At 56.3% G+C, this 17,095-nt stretch overlaps 3 protein-coding genes across 5 annotated transcripts in view; all 3 read right to left on the reverse strand.

Moving 5' to 3' along the window:
• Nucleotides 1–176, reverse strand: part of DNM3 (dynamin 3) — a 169,493-nt gene extending 169,317 nt beyond the window's left edge. For all 3 annotated transcript variants that reach the window (XM_015636155.2, XM_015636154.2, XM_019007640.1), the window contains exon 1: nucleotides 2–176. In XM_015636155.2, coding sequence (XP_015491641.1) covers nucleotides 2–137 — 136 coding nt within the window. In that variant the 5' untranslated portion in view covers nucleotides 138–176. The remainder of the gene's footprint in view (nucleotide 1) is intronic.
• Nucleotides 177–6,637: 6,461 nt separating this feature from the next.
• EEF1AKNMT (eEF1A lysine and N-terminal methyltransferase) lies at nucleotides 6,638–12,285 on the reverse strand. The gene is made up of 8 exons (XM_015636156.2): nucleotides 12,068–12,285; nucleotides 10,557–11,304; nucleotides 9,694–9,893; nucleotides 8,930–9,125; nucleotides 8,573–8,716; nucleotides 8,178–8,387; nucleotides 7,719–7,850; nucleotides 6,638–7,345 (listed from the first exon to the last, which is right to left on the reverse strand). Exons 1-8 carry the CDS (start codon nucleotides 12,218–12,220, stop codon nucleotides 7,071–7,073), a joined length of 2,058 nt encoding a protein of 685 aa, XP_015491642.1. The 5' UTR covers nucleotides 12,221–12,285; the 3' UTR covers nucleotides 6,638–7,070.
• Nucleotides 12,286–12,674: 389 nt separating this feature from the next.
• ITPA (inosine triphosphatase) lies at nucleotides 12,675–15,472 on the reverse strand. Its single transcript, XM_015636808.3, has 8 exons — nucleotides 15,364–15,472; nucleotides 15,225–15,282; nucleotides 15,073–15,137; nucleotides 14,483–14,556; nucleotides 14,187–14,218; nucleotides 13,684–13,799; nucleotides 13,153–13,229; nucleotides 12,675–12,904 (listed from the first exon to the last, which is right to left on the reverse strand). The coding sequence occupies exons 1-8, from the start codon at nucleotides 15,424–15,426 to the stop codon at nucleotides 12,784–12,786; spliced, it is 606 nt and encodes a 201-aa protein (XP_015492294.1). The 5' UTR covers nucleotides 15,427–15,472; the 3' UTR covers nucleotides 12,675–12,783.
• Nucleotides 15,473–17,095: the final 1,623 nt, after the last annotated feature.

Consider the following 17,095-nt stretch of genomic DNA (forward strand, 5'->3'; position numbering starts at 1 on the left):
CAGTTCTCCAGCACGGAGCTCTTGCCGGCGCTCTGCCCGCCCACCACCGCGATCTGCGGCAGGTCGAGCAGGCAGTTCTGGCCCAGCGCCGCGAAGGCATCCTGCAGCCGGTTAACGAGCGGGATGAGCCCCTCCATCCCGCCGCCGCCTCCTCCTCCTCCGCCCGCCGCCGCTGACAGGTAACGGCCGGCGCACTGCGCACGCGCCCCGCCCTCCGCGAGCCTGGGGGCGGGGCCTCCGCGAGGCGGCCACGCCCCCTCCCGTGAGGGTCCTGGTGCGGATCCCATGGCAGTCCCACAATTATCCCACAATTATCCCACAATTATCCCAAAATCCCTTCTTCCCCCCGTTGTGCCAAAGGCCCACACACGCCCAGAGTCAAGGGGTTGGATTTATTTCTAATTCTGCGCAGAAAGAGAGCTTGGTGGCAAATCCACAAAGCCAGAACGAGGATTGTCAGAAGTTTTCCCTTTTTGTGGATTTTAACAAACCAAGGCTTTGATGTTTATTGGCTACAAGTTATCTAGTTCTCTTATTAATTACTGTTCTGTCTGCTGTCGGTTAATGATCCTCTTGGTTCCAATGTTAATTAGTCTGCATGCTCAGTCTTTCTCTTGAGTCAGTGGGGTTTTTGAGTCAGTGCTCACAATTTGCCCCTGCCAGAATTACCTCTTACCCAGCCAGACCTGATTTCAGCATAGTTGCTCAGATGTTTTTATTAGTTTCTTCCTTATTTTGGATGTTCTGCCAAATATCCTTGTAGCCCCTCAATTCTGCGTTCTTTGTGTCATTTAAGAGTGGTACACCCTTCTTCCCTTTGGTAACCTCTCCCAGGGTCTGAGATAATTGAAATATGTCGGGCCCTAAACCTTAACAAGGCAATTCTACCAACAAGTAATTTGTCTTTCTACCACCTGGACATCACTTTGGGTTTGCTTGCTGGGGATTGCTTTTTCACAGATTGCCCAGAGAGGCTGTGGAGTCTCCCTCACTGGAGATATCCCAGAACCAACTGGACACGATGCTCTGGGATCACCCTGCTTGAGCTGGGAGATCAGACCAGAAGCCCTCTGACAACCTGACCCATTCTGTGACTCTGTTCCTGCCTGGGGACAAGGCCACCTCGGTGCTGGGACACTTGGACACGAAGAGCACAGTTCACCCAGGTCTGTGTGCTGACCATGAGACCACCACGGTGCTCCTCTCCCCCAGGAGCCCCAACCCCAGCTGGCCACCCCATCCTGCTGCTGGGAAGGGCTGTGGCAAAGCTCAGCCACAGGCAGGAGTGCTGCCTGTGTGTCAGGCACATCCCGAGGAGGAGCTGGATCCAGCAGGGCTGGCAGCAGGTGCATGGATCAGGAGCAGGCTGGGAAGCGACAGCAAAGTCCAAGCCAGCAGCGGGTTCAGTTAAAAATGCACACTGAGGCTGAGCTAAAAGCTCAGGCACACAACAGAGATGAGATTTAGCTGCGATTACTGGCAGCAGTCACATCATGAAAATATCCAAAACGCAGGCTTTGGAGTCCTGCAGCGATAAAAGTTATCCTCTCTATTAAAGCAGACACTGGCCTCGCTCAGCGTGAAAAACAAAACAAAAGGGAACTGTGAACATCCCGCAGGCTGATGGAGACTAATGATCTGGAGGATTATCAAAACTTCTTGGCCAGAGCTCTCAATAAGTGTAAAAAATTACTCCACAAAAGACCGACCTATAACTCTGCAAACAGTTTTTAATCGGCATAAGGAGGAGACGGCTTCTCCTCACTGCTGCAGTTAGATCACAGCCTCTGGGAAAAGCCTTGCCATCATTTCTGTCTAGTTGGGAGCCTGGGAGTTATTGACATAATTATGCCAATTAGCAGCATGATTATTTCTTTCCCCACTCCTGGGCGAGCAAGCTATGCCAGGAGTAGATGCCTGGCCTTCCTCCAGTTTATGGGTTTCTATGGAGGCTGGAAGTTGGGAAGAACATTATGAGTATCAGAGCACTTTGTGCTGCCCCCATGCAATAATTAAGATCCGTAGAAGAGCAGCCTGGCCACAGGATTGCATCTCCACATGAGACAAATGAAGATTGAGAAAGGCATGATGCCTGGGGAGCAGCAACATGCACACCTTCAAATTGATAACCCGGGGAACTGTGCTTTCAGTGAGGTCTTTAAATTACAGCTTGGTCTGCTTCCATGATTAAAATAAAATAAACTAGGAAAACAACTAAGATTAGGAAAAGTTTTGAGTTATTCCCCCAAGTCTGGGAAGTTCCCGAACCAAACTTTTTTGTTTGGTGAAGCAGAGTTAAAGCCACTAAGTGCCCACATTCACCTTGCAACTCTATCACTTACAAAACTTCACTCTCCCCCCTCCAGGAAAAAAAAAGCCACAACTATAGATCCCCTACCTTCTGGAAAAAGCACAAACTATTTCATTATGTGTGCTTGTGTTATCATGAGAGGTTTTCCTCATTTTCCCAACAACTCCAAGAGAGCAGGGAAGGAGAGAGGAGAGGCACCCGAACATATCTTTAGGTCTCTGCTTTTCCTGACTTCTCTGGGCAGCTTGTTCCACACCCCCATGCAGAGCCCAGCCTGGCTTTTTGAATTTGCCAAGATTCAGAGCAGCTAAATTAAAACAAACAGGGGTGCTACTAGCAGAGACCATTGCAAAGCTTCTTGTAACTTGGAAATACAAGACCCAAATCTGTGTCAGGGGGCCATGCAAGAAATTATTCCCTGGGGGAGCAGTAGGTGCAATCCCCAGGAGCACAGAGCTGTGCTGCTCACTGCTTAAACACAATCTGATTTTACCCTGCTGTGCTCAGTTGTGCCTCACAATATTTATCATTTTCTTTTGCTGCATAAGCAAGGAGAGAAAACCTCTGCTAAGCACCTTTCCTGGCACGGCAGGAAGGGTGGGTGCCCTGCTCCCCAAGGTGACATCCTGACTCCAAAAGCGTGGTCTGATGTCACATGTCACCAGCTCCAGCACAGCCTGTCTGGGATGCCCAGTCACAGCCTCCAGTGCAATTTCAGATCAAGGCTACAGACAGAAAGCTTGTCCTGCCACGACTTCCAGAAAAATATATGGCAAAAATAGCCTGGCTTCAGGGTGCAGCTGAACCCACAAACTCACACACAGACACTTCTCCCAAACCAGGCAGCGTGATGATAAAACTGAGGACATTTGGACCAGGTCCCCAGGCTGCTTCATAAACACACACCAGTGTGATTCCCTTCAGGAGAAATGAGTTATATATAAACCAGAGAGAGACTCGCAGATGCCTGCGCTGAAGAGCCAGTCACGCTGCCCTACCCAGGGAGAGCAGAGCACAGCAGAGGCTGCATCCTCTCCCCTGAGAAAATGCAGGTTTCTTCAACCTTCCTCACCTTCTTCTCGCTTCAGACACAAACCCAGAGTTTCTGCAGAGCTTTTCAGGCACAGAACAGGAGCAGGTGTGGGCAAGGAGCCCGTGCAAGGGGGAGCTCCCAGGTGCTGGGCAGCACTTGGCTCTGCAGCAGAGCTGCATGAAGATGCCACTCAGCATTATGCCTATGCATCTGCCAGGACCAGAGCTCAGACCTTGAAGCTGCAAAAGATGGAATTCAAGCCCGTGAAAGGAAGCCAGAGTGGCTGCAGCATTTCTCCATGTAAAGTGGATGTGTTTTCTGCCTTCCCCCCACAGCCCGGGGCACTGCTGACTCACTGATCGCAGGACAACCCAGTCCCTGTCCCATCTCTCCTCTCTCTTGCCCTATGACCTCCAGCTGCATTTTTTAGCCGGGTGCATCCAATTGCAGGGTAGATAAAGGGCACTGTGCTGCATTGCAGCCTGCGGAGATGTTTCCCTGCAGCCCTGAGCACCCCAGGAAAGAGCTGCACTCCCTCCCTGCAGCCTGGCAGCATGCCTGCTTCCTTGGCCACAAAGCCAAGGGCTTCTCCAAGGGAAGATTTCATGGACAAAACACTTGCCACGTGCTTCCAGCCTCTGGGAGTGGCTGTTGCAGCCCTTGTTGTGCTGGACCATGCCATGCAGCATCCCCAGGCAGTGGGGCCAAGGCTTTGCCCAGCTCAAGGGAATCAGCCCAGGGCTCAATCCCTGCAGCTTTTGTTGCTGAAAATCTCTCCCAGCTGCTTGCTATGCTTTGAGCTGATGACAGTATGTCCCTCATCCACCTCCACCCTGTCCCCAAGACGGAACTGGTGTCATTCCCTTTTCCCTTCTGCAGAACCGGGACTTGGGCTGTGACAGCATATGGGGTGTACTTCTGACACCCCATCAGTGCCTGCCCACAGCCACCCCGAGCCAAAAAACCTCTCTGCATCCTTCCACCCAAGCTCAGGAAACTCAGGGCTGACCCACCAACTCCCAAGGTCTCATTCACTGGAGTGGGAACAGGACATGGATGTGATGCTCTGAGGACCAGCCCAAAGCATCCCCAGCTCACACCTGAGCCGTGGGATGAGTTACACACCAGGCTCTTTTTGTGCTGGGAAAGGCAGAAAGGAAAAAGTCAACATCTCCGTGCCAGTGGAGGTTGCTAAGTGACGGCAGAGCTTGTTTCCATCCCGCCACTGACAGCGTGCCTACGCTGCAAGGGAAGGAAGTGAGGAGTAAGGGATGTAAACATGAGTACATTGCCAAAACACTCGACATATACATTAGCTTCATGTTTTGGCTGCCAGCAGAGAAATATTTACTATGTGTCAATTACTCCAGCCTCGGAGCGTTTTACCTGCAGAGGATTTGCAGCACTCGGTGAATTTGCCAGTTTTCCAGCTGAAATGAATTTTCAGACCAAAGTTGTCAAGCTATCAGTAGCTGCAAGAACAGCTGCAATGAACTGAGATTTCATCCTTACATTGTTTCTAATAGATGGCTTTTGTTTTTCCACCAGGATGTGGCGTTATGCAGCATTTTGGAAGCACAACAGAAAGGCAGGAGTGGACGAGGGGGGGATAAAGGCAGCCTTTGTATGAGCTCCTGGGGAAGAAAGGAGATGGTTTTGGTAAAATAAAGGGTATGCACACACAAGCCTGTGTCATTAAGATTATGTTGAGAATTGCAAACTAAGTTAAAAATAGAGTAAATGCAGCACTGCTGATCTAGTTGAGAAATTTGCCATTGCTAAGCTAGGTGGATAATAGCTAGCTTTCAAAACAGTGCTCATCACAGAGGAGCTTTAGAAACTGCATGGGGGCAGGCACACTTCAGCTCCAGCTTCAGCCTCGTTTCTCCCCCGTGCTGTCCTGAAATCACCACAGGAGGAGAATGCACTGGAGGGGTGACTGACTGCTGAGTGACACAGAGGGCACCTAGCCAGGCTGTCTTTATCTGAGGAAGGGAGCAGGCCAGCCCTGCTCTCCTGAGCCTGGGAACCATCAAAAACACTTATTAAAAAAAACATCTCCCTCTGTATAGATGGAGGTTAACCCAGGGAGAAAGTAGGGCACCCATCTGTCCCTCTGTGCGAAGGGAAACAAGGGAGGAAGCATCAGAGAAGGGATCTGAACAGAGCACTTCCCAAAGTAGAACCTGCTGGCAAATTAAAATGAAAATACATCCCCAGTTGCTGATCAGAAGGAGGTGCTTTGCTGGCAGCACAGCTGCAATGGTGCATGCTGGGCACCAACAGCCCCAGCTCCAGCATTGGTGCAGTGCCCACATGGCCCCCACTGCTTCAAGGGGCAAGAGCCTTTGTGGGGTCCTTTCCATGGCCCTGTGGAGCTGGGGAACTGCAAATTCTCAGGCTCACACAGCCTATCACCATGCATTTGAAGTGGCAGAGGATTTCCCACAGATGGAGGAGAGCTGGCTCCTTCCAAGCAAGGAGAGGCCAATGAGGGGCAGCCCAAACCCTCTTGGCACAGGGTGTGTGAGCTGCAGAGCTGGGAGACAGGCCCAGCAAGAATTGCTGAGATACAGATCCCTCCTGGAGCTACTTCTAGTGCGCTGTCACCTCCCTGGGCTGTGAAATGGTGCCTGGGGAGGGTTTGCTTTGGGAAGCAGCTGCCAGAGATGTCCTCTCTCAGGCTGCCAGTGGCAGAAGGGAGCGTGGAGTGAGGGTGCAGGATCAGTGGCAAAGCACCATTTTGTCACCTTGCTGTCTGCAAGCTGGTCACTTTGGTGCTGTGTCCCAGGCTCATTTTGGCACCAGCTGTTGCAGGGGAGAAAGACAAGCCCCCCAAAAATAGCTTCTGATGAATGAATGAGAACCTGCAGGTCAGCTGTTCCATAACCAGCTCTTGAAGGAGCTGTCTGGCCAGGACTGGGGTGCTGTGGGAACACCCCAATGAGTATTTTCTGGCTGCTCTTTCAGGAAGGGGAAATTCCTGCTATTTTCAGGAAGGCTGGCCTGCACCATCTGGGTGAGTGGATTGGTGTGGCCAGGAGCCTCAGCCCAGGGCTGGATCCCTGCTGGCCCTGGGGCAGAAGGGTTCTGAGCTCAGGCGTTTCAGTTCAGTGGTGATGGCTGGAGAGATTGAGAAGAGGGAAAATGTAGTGGGATGCAGTTTGAGGAGGGTGAGGGGGCAGTGGGGTCCAAGGGGAAGCTGCCTGCTCCCAGGACATGCCTTTGAAACAGAGGTGACTGTAGGTTTTCCAGGGGTGTGGGTGCTCCAGAAATAAGCCTTAGCAAAGCACTACAGGCCTGAGAGCACCCCTGAGCACTTTATTCTCCCAGCTCGCAGCCTCCCACACACATCCACAAGCAGGCTTGGAGCAGGGCTGGGGCTCTGCAGAGACACCAGAAATGCCAGAGATGCAGGGAGAGGCACCATCAGAACAAAAGGAGCTGTGCTGAAGGGGAAGAAGAGTCAGAGGGATGTTCTTCCCCAAGTGGGAAAGCAGCAAGGCCAGACCTAAACCCCACAGTCCTGCCAGTCCCACAGCACCTTCCTCACCCCACCAGCTGAACCCTTGGGCTGTCCAACCCTCCACGGTGCCGGAGCCCTTCCTGAGGAGCCACGCTGCAGGAAGCGCTTCCCGAGCCAGTCCCATCCTTCCAGCAGGCCCAGGCCAGCCACGGGCAGCCCCCACGGGAGGCCCACGGTGTTGGAGCAGCAGCAGAGCCCCCTCAGAGGATGAGGACGGACTGCAGCATGTCTGCCAGTGCATAGGAGCCGTCCCAGGGCCGCCCTGGCTGGCGCAGGGCCCCCTCCAGCGCCCGGGCCCGCGCCCCCAGCTCTGCGGGGCCGCGCCGGCCCGCGGGGCCCGGCTGACAGAACAGGATCTCGTTGACCTCCCCTCGGATGCGGCGCGCGTAGAGCAGCGGGAAAACGTCCCTGAGGGAGGCCAGGACGGATTCCTTCAGCCGGGCGTCGCGGCACACCAGGTTGAGCACGAAGACTCCTGCGGCAGGGCGAGAGGGAGGGCAGCTCAGAGCCCACCCAAAAACGTCCCCCCCTGTGCCCCTGGCTCTGCTCCACGTCCCTGCTGCCACGAGATCTGTTCTCAGGTACCGCCTACACCTTCTGCTTCCAGAAAGCTCTGCCAGCCCCCCTGGGATGTCTCAGCCTGCCTGAGCCAGCAGAGCTGCAGGCCACCCACTCCATGCTGCTGTCACTGTGCCCACTGCAACACCCAGACACAGGAGAAGGGGATGCCACGCAGCAATCCTGGCTGTGGCCACGATTCTCCAGCAAGAGAAACGGTGGCACAGCCCCAATTCCACACAGAACCGGCCAGCCTGGGCACAGGGACACGGCCAGATCTCCCCTCCTACCTTCTGGCTTGAGGATGGTTTTAACTTTCTGCAGAAAGGGCTTTTCCACAAAGGCTGGGGGCGGGCAGCTCATCCCCACCGTGAGGTCTTTGCTGTCCACATCAAACATGATGGCATCATACTGGGCTGGTGCTGCAGGACAAAGCAGACAGTTGTTATCCTGTGGGACAGAGGTGAGTTACACACATGGGAAGGCCAATCTTTCTCAAGGCCAATCTTGACGGGATGGTCAAGACACCCCTTCTGCCACATTATGGGTGTCTTCTCTGCTGGGGTTTCTCTTTACAAGCCCTTGGTGCTGGGGGAGACCATAGACCTGGTGAGCCTGGAGATTGTGACACACGGCAGGAGATGGGCAGGAAGAGCAAGCAGGTGGTGACAACAGCCCAGGACCCTGCTACCCAGCGTGGCAGCCACTGGGCTCGATGGGGGCACCTGAAATGCTCTGTGAGATGGTACCTTCAGCTGCCAGCTTGGCCACGTAGTCCAGACCATCGCAGACGTGCACCTGCATCCGCTCACCCTGGGAGAAACCGAACCAGCGCGTGGCCACTTCCAGCATGGAGGGGTCGATCTCCACCACGGCCACGCGGGCCTGCGAGAAGTAATCGTGGACGAAGAGGGGCAGGCTGCCCCCACCGAGCCCCACCACCAGCACTGCCAGCTCTCCTGTCAACCAAGAGCACCAGGTGAGCCACCAGGACACCCTAACCCCACTGCTCGTCCCACCCAGCGCCCCCAAAACGCTTTGAGAAGGGTGCACGGGGCACCTTGGCCAAAAGAGCCTTTCCCCAAGGGGCTGTGGTGTGGGGACACCTGCCCCCAGCACAGCCTCCCACTGCCAGCCTCGTCACCTGGGAGGGCGTCGGGGCCCCCCAGCAGGCAGAGCCCCGCAACCATGGCCTTGTGGTGCTCACAGCACAGGTAGCTCTTGTCGATGGCTCCGGGCTGCTCAGTGGGGCTGGGTTTCTTCTTGTCCTTCCTCCGCTTCTTCTGCCCTGGATAACAGGAGACACTGGCCAGTAAGGCAAGGGGAGAGATGGAGGTGCTTTCTGGGCACCACCCCCAGCCCTGTCCCACCCACGGTGTAAAAACACTCCCAGAGCTGCTCTGGGACACGACAGGGAGGTGGCAGCAGGATTTCTACCTTCTTCCTGTATTGCTCTCACTCTCTGTCACCCCAAAAAAGCCTTGGCCCTTGCCCCATGTACCTGGGAGAGGCGTGGGGGCCAAGAGCCGAGCCTCTGACTGCACCACGTTCCTGTTCTGGAGGAAGATGAGGCGGCGGAAGTAGCAGGTGCCATCTCCTTTCACGTCCTCCACGACGAACTCCCCACTCAGGGGGCTCCTGTCACAGTGCCGCACCGCCCGCACCCCGATGTCCCCTCCCACAGACAGGAAGGGCACCTGCAGGGAGGACAGGAGCTGCTGTGAAGCAGGAAAGGCTACAGGAAGAGAGCTTGGCACTCTCATGGCATGTCCTGACTATGGCTACAGAGCCAGCACGAAGCAGACACAGTAGAGGAGCAGTGGGATGCCACAGGAGAGCTGGGGATCTGCACTAGATTCACTCCCAACACAGGGAATACATGGAGCAAATGCAGCAAGATTTCTTACAAGAGCTCAGATGTGTGGAGTTGGGTCAGGAAGGAGAAGACAGAAGGAAGAGAAGTTACAGCCAGGATTAAGACAGGGGCTGGATGCTTTCAGAGTTTCTGGATCTCTGCTTTTCTTGGGATGCTGGGTTTTGGAAGGCAAGGACTTCACACTGAATCCTACCACACAAGCACCTCAAATCCTGCCTCCAAGCACAGGCAGACAGGGAAAACCAAGAGAGGCTGCACCTGAGGCCCATCTCCTGCCCACCAAAGCTCCCAGCTCAGGCCTTGCAGCTTGGTCTCCCTTGCAGAAGAGGGTTTCCCTGCTGGCCCTGTTTTGGGAAGCCCAGCCAGGAGGCCAGGCAATGGGGGCTCACCTGCTGCCGGGCAGGGAGGCCTGGTGGGGCCAGCTCCATGACCTTGGCTGACAGCTCTGCCTGGATGCCAGCCATGCCCTCGTAGTGCTGCTCCCTGTGCAGGGCCACCGTCAGCAGGCGCCCGAAGCCCGCGCTGGCCGCCAGCTGCCTCCGCCCTTCCTCCGTCCCAAAGAGCCACTCGGTTTCTCTGCCCTGTGGGACTGCAGAAGGGGCTGCCATCAGCCTGGGCTGCTCCTGGCCCTCGAGCCACCAAGGGAGGAGCCACAGGGAATGGCAAGACATTTAAGGGAGGTACCACTGCTTGGCTAGAGCTGTGCACCGCCACCATCAAGAGAGCCGGGATCGCCCCTGTTTTGGGCAGGGTCATGCAAGAAGCTGGAAAAGCCACATCTCATTAGACGGGGGTGTCCAACAGGCTCCTGACCCGTCTCCAGGCTGTGCTAAGCCCCAGCTTTGCAGGCATGCAGGGTGGGAATGGTGCTGCTGACAGAGACCGACACATCCCTCTGAGTGCATCCCCAGCAGTCTGGCCCTGCAAGCCAGGACACAGAGCAACGACACCTTCCTGGCTGCAAGGTTGCTAATAACCCTAATTCCTGCCTGTCACCAGCATCCAGGCAGGAATTGCCACTGGAGGTGGGGCAGGCAGTGTCCCTCTGCCCAACAAGCTCTGTGCCAGATCTCTGCCTGCACCACCAGGCAAATCCCACGGCAAAGCCAGGACTAAAACATCAACCCAACCCCACACAGGTGGGTTATTCCCCTCTCCAAGCCCCAAATTCCACAGGCCCTGAAGGGCTGGCTGTTTTGCAGCTCCTGGCCAGGGCAGCCACCTGACTGCAGCCTGGTCAGGCTGTACTCACTGATGAAGATGGCAAAGTGATTGTCCCGGGAAGGTTTCACCGAGGTGCTGTCGACCACGTGCAGCGTGTAGCGAGGCTTCCCGCTCTCTCTGTCACACAGATCCAAGGAAACCTGTTCCCTGCAGGGGGTTTTGCTTATCTGGCTGCAGAGCAGGGCATAATGCTGCCTGTCCTTCACTGCTGCCACCAGCCTCTCCGTGCTCTCCACCCGCATCGGCTTGTCCTGCTCCTCAGGGCAGATCTCCAGGATCTGTGCTGCTGAGCCAGGGATCTTCCTGAACTTTGTCATGACGTACACAAAGACCGGGAGGACAAACTGCTCCTTGTCCCCGCTGCTGGCCACCTGGTGGACACGCACCACCCAGCCTTCCTTCGAGAAGTACTCCACCGCTTTCTTCAGCACGTGGGCTTGAGCCAAGGAGACGCAGAGGTAGCGCCCTCCCACCTGCAGGACCCGGCTGATCTCAGCGAACATCTGGTCCACCTTGGCTAAAGTGGCCTCCTCTTCATCGGTCAGGAAGGCATCCAGCGTGCCTTTGTCCAGGACCACCTGGAAGTGGGCGTCAGGGAAGTCCATGTGGAGCATGTCCATCAGCAGGTAGCTCATCCTGGGCCTCGTGCTCGCACTGCGCTCCCGCATCTGGCGGATGACGGTGTCGCTGATGTCGATGTTGACGATGTCCTCGCACATCCCCACGTCGTACATCTGCTCGCTCAGCTCCGAGTTCCCACAGCCCACCACGAGAACCTGGGTGGTGGCACAAGAGCAGCGTGATGGTGAGAACACCGTGGAATACCTCTCCCCCCTCCCCATTTTAGGGGTAAATACCAGACATGTCTAAGAGCTCTCTGTGAAAACCACACCCTCAGGGCCTGCAAACTCACTCTCCATGGCCTAAGATAACATGTCCACAGAGAAAACTCCCATGGGCAGAGAAGTGATGCATCTGCTGTGTGTTTTTGAGAATGACCCCAGTGTTTTAACTCCCAGAGCTCCCCAGACCAGGGCCACACAGGGGTCTCTCCTGTCCTTACTAAAGCACACTGGGAGCTTCACATCATCTGTGCCAGACCTTGCACACAGAACCAAATGGATTGGAAAAGATTTCTGGGAACTATGAGTCCAAACTATGACCAAACACCACCACGTCAACCAGACCATGGCGCTGACTGCCACATCCAGTCTTTCCTTAAACAACTCCAGGGACGGTGACTCCACCACCTCTCTCTATGCAGTCCGTTCCAATGTCTAAGTGACCTTTCTCTGAAGAAATTCCTCCTCCGAATGTCCACCCTAAACCTTCGCTGGTGCAGCTTAAGACTGCGTCCTTTCATCCTGTTGCTGCTTGCCTGGGAGAAGAAGCCGGCCCCTAGCTGGCTACAGCCTCGGCTCAGGGAGTTGTAGAGAGCGGTAAGGTCACTCCTGAGCCGCCTCTTCTCCGGGAAAAACAACCTCAGAGCTCGCTGCCCACGAGAAGGGGACACAGCGCTGGCTATCAGCCGGGGCTCACCTTGTCGCGGGGCCGCACATACTTGTGCAGAACGGGGCAGAGCTCCGGGAAGGCTCCGTACCACTCGAAGGGCCGCTGCCCGCGCTGACGGAAGAAGCGATCCCAGTAACGTGCGGAGCCGAACTCGGCGGGGCTGCGGGGCAGCAGCTCCATGGCCGAGCCGGGCCGGGCCGGGCTCCGCTCCTACACCCGATCCCGGTCCTGCTGCCCCACGTGGTCCTCGCGCTGACCGCTTCCGGCTGCGCGGCGCGCCCGCCGCCCATTGGCTGCCCCCGCCCCGGCCGCTCCCCATTGGCTGTCTCCGCCCCGGCCGCTCCCCATTGGCTGTCTCCGCCCCGGCCGCTCCCCATTGGCTGTCTCCGCCCCGGCCGCTCCCCATTGGCTGTCTCCGCCCCGGCCGCTCCCCATTGGCTGTCTCCGCCCCGGCCGCTCCCCATTGGCCGGCGGCTCCGCGCGCCACCGCGCAGCGGGAGCGCGCAGCGGCCCCGGCGCGCCCCCGCCCGGTGCCGGTGCCGGTCCCGCATCCCAAGCGCGCATCTTTAACCCGCAGCTGCCGGGCTTTGCGGCGCTACTGAAACAACACAAAGAGCGGAGGACGAGGCAGCGGTGGGTTCAGAAGGAGCAGCTTTAATGACATCCCGCAGCGGAAAGAGTGTCCGCAGGGGCACACGCACGGCACCTGCCTCGGCAGGGGTCGGACTTGGCGATGTCGGGCGCTAGCTGGGAGCGGGGCAGGGCTCTGCCGAGTCGCTCTGAAGAAAGAAAGCTGAGAGCTCGCTCAGTGCCCTGTACCTGTGTGAGATGGAGTTCTTCACCGCCTTGGGCATTTCGGCGTAGCTGCAAGGGAGAGAAAGCACAAGTGGCAGTGGCAGGGACACTACAGCACATCCCCCGAGCACGGAGAGCTCCTCCTCTGCCTCCCTGCTTGGCTCAGCGGGCATCTGTAGTGACACAACCCCTGATCCAGGGGTTTCCCACCCTGTTCTGATCCAGGAGGACATATCTCCCTGATGCCCTTCCTCACAAGGAACACCCTTGACCAAGATTTGCCTTACATAAAGAGCTGTAGGTAAAACACCCCTTACGTCTGGTTGTAGCCATCTGGCTGAAAGCAGGGATCCCAGCCAAAATCCCGAGGGCCTCTGGGCTCCACTATCAGTCCCTGTCATGAGAAAGCACAAAAAAAAAAACCCTTAAAGATTTAAAAGACTTAAAGACTTAAAAACCCCTTGCAGTTAAATTTCAAACACAGACTGAGACACGCAGCCACCACAGGCTCTGCAGGGTGCTGCTCCCTTCCCAGCTCCTCCCCAGCATGTGACCAAAATCAGCAGCTCCAAACTCACACTGCCCTATGCTGACAGGGCTTTGACCTCTCCAAAGAACAGAGGTAAGAACAGCACCTGAATGCAGCCCTGTCAGAGGGAGATGGGAGCTGAGGAGACTGAGGGAATGTGCAGAGTTCAGTAAGCACCACTGAACAAAGGGCTGCACCCTCAGCACCAGCTGCGCTCTCCCTAAGCCTGTTCCCAATATTCAGAGGCCACCAAAATTGTCCTCAGTGCTGCTGTGAGACTCACACCACAGCCCTCCTTCCCCAGGCACACGGCACCTACGTGGGTCTGGCCTTTGAAGAGCCTCACTGGCTCCTCTGGGTTCCCACTGCTGAAGGCGAAGGTGCAGAGCGCGTAGGCAGACTTGTCCTCAAAGCCAGCCAGCAGCTTGTACAGGCCTGGGGGGACACAGAAGGGAGCCTGGAGTTACTGCTGCTCCCTGGGAGAGCAGCACACCCACCCAGGCATGGAGGGAGGGATGGAGGGAGGGAGGGATGGATGGATGGATGGATGGATGGATGGCTTGCCATGAAGCCACAGGGAGCAGGAGGTCATCCAGGTCACATTGAGGACAAACAAGATGCTCCCAGGAGCCCTACCACCAGCCTGAAGAGGCAGGAGTCTGGGAATACAGGGATGAAACTACTGGGAAAAAGGATGAAGATCCTGGGAAGGAGGGCACAGAACAGGATTGAGGAACCTGCTGGTTCCCCCAGAATGGGCAGGGAGCCACTTGAGGGGAAAAGGAGTGGGTTACACACAGAGCAGTAACATGAGGGCAGTACCTTCTGGCTTGAGTTTCTCCAGGAACCATTTTCTGAAAAGGAAGAAAAGAGGGAAGATCAATTTTTGCTATTATCTCTCAGAAATATCTCAGAAATACAGGCATCCTTGTGACATTATTGCTTACACTTTCATAGGCCTTTGAATGCCTCTCAATGTGCTGTAAGATCACTCATTCTGGATTATTTACCAGGAAGGACAGACATCTCTTAAGCTGAAGGGGTGTGGAGCCCACCCTGCCAGCCTGTGCTCCTAACCCTGACACGTGAAAGGGGAAAAAGGCTTCTCTCCTACTTACATGTAGGGTCCTGGAAGGCCCCCCAGGGCATTGAAGCACAAGCAGGTGTCCTCTACTATAACAGGTCCCTGAACCTACAGTGACAGCCCAAGAGAAGGAGAACATTAGACCTGAAGGAAGGCACTGTCTCCAAACTCATTCCCTTGCTCTATCCCAGCGTCATGTTCCCACTTGACCTCAAAGACAACCCACACCAGACAAACCCAAACCAACCCCAGGCAGGCCAGAGAGGCTGAAGAACTGCAGGGAAGGTTTCCTACAGAGGAAAACGAGCAGAGCTGAATGCTCCCTGCCATCCTGGAGGTCAAGGAAAGGAAAAGCCTGTGTTCCAGAGGCATGCCTGCATGTTTCTCCAGTCTCAGCCCTCACTTGGTTCTTTCACAACGCCCATCCCAGAGACATCTTTGGAATGTCCAGCAGATATAAAACCCTTTGTCCTGCAGCCACCGGGCCTGAAGGAGCTTCAGTGCCCTCCCGCTGCTGCAGGGACACATCATAAACCACAACAGCCGGCTGACAGGAGGCTTCCATGGCCCTGTCTGGGCTCCCTCCACACCCATCCCGCCGGGAAGAGGGAAAGAACGAGTGACCTGCCGGGCGGCTTCGCGGCACTTCTGCACCGAAATCTCGTCTGGCTCCCCCTGGTACTCGGGCACTGCGGACACAGCGATGGAGCGCTGCTGAAGCACAAGGCCCGGACGGGACGAGCGCCACATCCCGCCAGGCCCCGCCAACAACTTACGGTCAATTTTCTTTGCCACCAGCGTGTAGGGAGAGGAGTCCCCGAGGATCTGCGTGACCTGCGCAGGGAGAAAGGCGTGAAAAGGAAGGGAGGGATAGAGGCAAACCCTCTCGCCAGGCCCCGGTCCCGCCGCCCTCACCTCCTCCAGTTTCTTGGCGTTGCCTGTCACGAACACGACGCTCCGCCGCGCCGGCGCCGCCATGCTCACCGCGCGCGCGTCCGCCGCGCGCCCAGGAGCCAATCAGCGCCCGCCGCACCGCCGCGCCCCTCAGCGCTCGACCAATGGGAACGCGCCCGCCCCGCAGCGTCCAGCCAATAGGGAGCGCGTCCGCCCGCGCTAGAGAGGCGGGAGCTGCTGGGCCGCGTGGGGGGGAGCGCCGGGAGGTCTCGCGAGAGGCGCGCGGATGGCGGGGCGGGTCGCCATGGCAACCTGGTCCCCTCATGGCCCCGGTCCTTGTTTACAACCCCGGCCCTGGGACCCCGCGCTGTCCTTCCTGACCAGAATCTGCTGTAGTCGGGGAATCGGGAAGGGCATTGTGCTCCGAGCTCTGTTGCTCTTCAGCCTCAGAGCTCTGGCGCTTTCTCTCATCAGGTGATATATCAGGAGCGATAGAAGTTCCGTCGTTGATTTGCTGCTGGTGATGCCTCTCACAGCCAGAGCTGTCCCTTGGGAACGTCTGTGTCCAGGACAACCCCAGCACTGAGTAACCTGAACCTAAAACTGACCAACACCCAATTTTAGCACCTCGGGGCAGTGCACTGATGGTTTGGGTTGTGGCAGCTTTCCCTGCCCTGCATCTCGGGTAAATGCAGGAGCAGCTGGTGGCTGTAGCAGAAACTCCAGGCCTCGAGTCCAGAGTTCTGTCCATGGGGCTGGAGTGGAGCCCTGCAGAAACAGGTCAGTGGAGGCCAGCGCTGGTGGGGAGCAGGGCCCTGGCACGGAGCAGCAGCAGAATCCCAGCTCTCCCAGTGTGTACCCAGACCTGCCAAAGCTCCTTTGCAAGGGGGACTCCTCAGGAGGGATTTCCTTCCCCCTGGGCTGCCCAGCTGCCACAGGCAGGAGGCCTCTCTGCAACTGTGTCACATCCCTGCAGCCCCCCTTCCCTCAGGCATGGGGACCCGGGCTCACACCACAGGCTCACATCAGCAACCCCGGGAGGAGGAATGCACTGCTTTTGCCAGAAGATGCCATTCCCTGTATAAAAGAAATCATGTGGAAAACAGCAGCTGATGGTCTGGTCCTCTGCACAATGCAGGAATGGGTAAAACAGACCCAAAGCTTGGGTGAAGGAATTGTTTTTGTTGTAAAATCTCCTTCATAACATCTCCTAAGTGAAAACCAATCCCCAAGCATGCAGATGCTGCTGGAAACAAAACCCCTTTCTGCTGACTGCAGTTCTCTCTGCCACCAGTCCAGCATGGGACAGCACAGGCTGCAATATAAAACCACAATACCAAAGGAATATGTGGAGGATTGCTCTGTACCACCCCAAGAACAGACATTTCTAATGGTCTTTCCAAACTTGTGGTGAAAGAAAATCTATAAAAATTGCTTAGCAAATTCTATTCCTGTGATGTTTCTGACCAGGAGTCCTGTGGCACCAAGGTTCTGCTGTGGGTGGCAGAAGCAGCACCAAAGGCAAGACTGGGCTGGGGGAGAAAGGCAAAGGCACTGGCAGGGCTCTGCAGCAGCAGGAGTGAATTAACTCACTTTCCAGTTGGCAGGACATGGTCCCAAACAGCTCAGCGAGATCTGCAGCCCCCCCTGGAGACAGGCACAGTCCCTCCTCATCCACCTTCATGATCCCTTGCAGGCAGAGAGTAGCCAAAGGCACAGGCAGGATAACTTTTGTCCCTTCCACTGAGGGCAT

This window comes from Parus major, chromosome 8, assembly GCF_001522545.3.
Source record: "Parus major isolate Abel chromosome 8, Parus_major1.1, whole genome shotgun sequence".
Taxonomy (NCBI): domain Eukaryota; kingdom Metazoa; phylum Chordata; class Aves; order Passeriformes; family Paridae; genus Parus; species Parus major.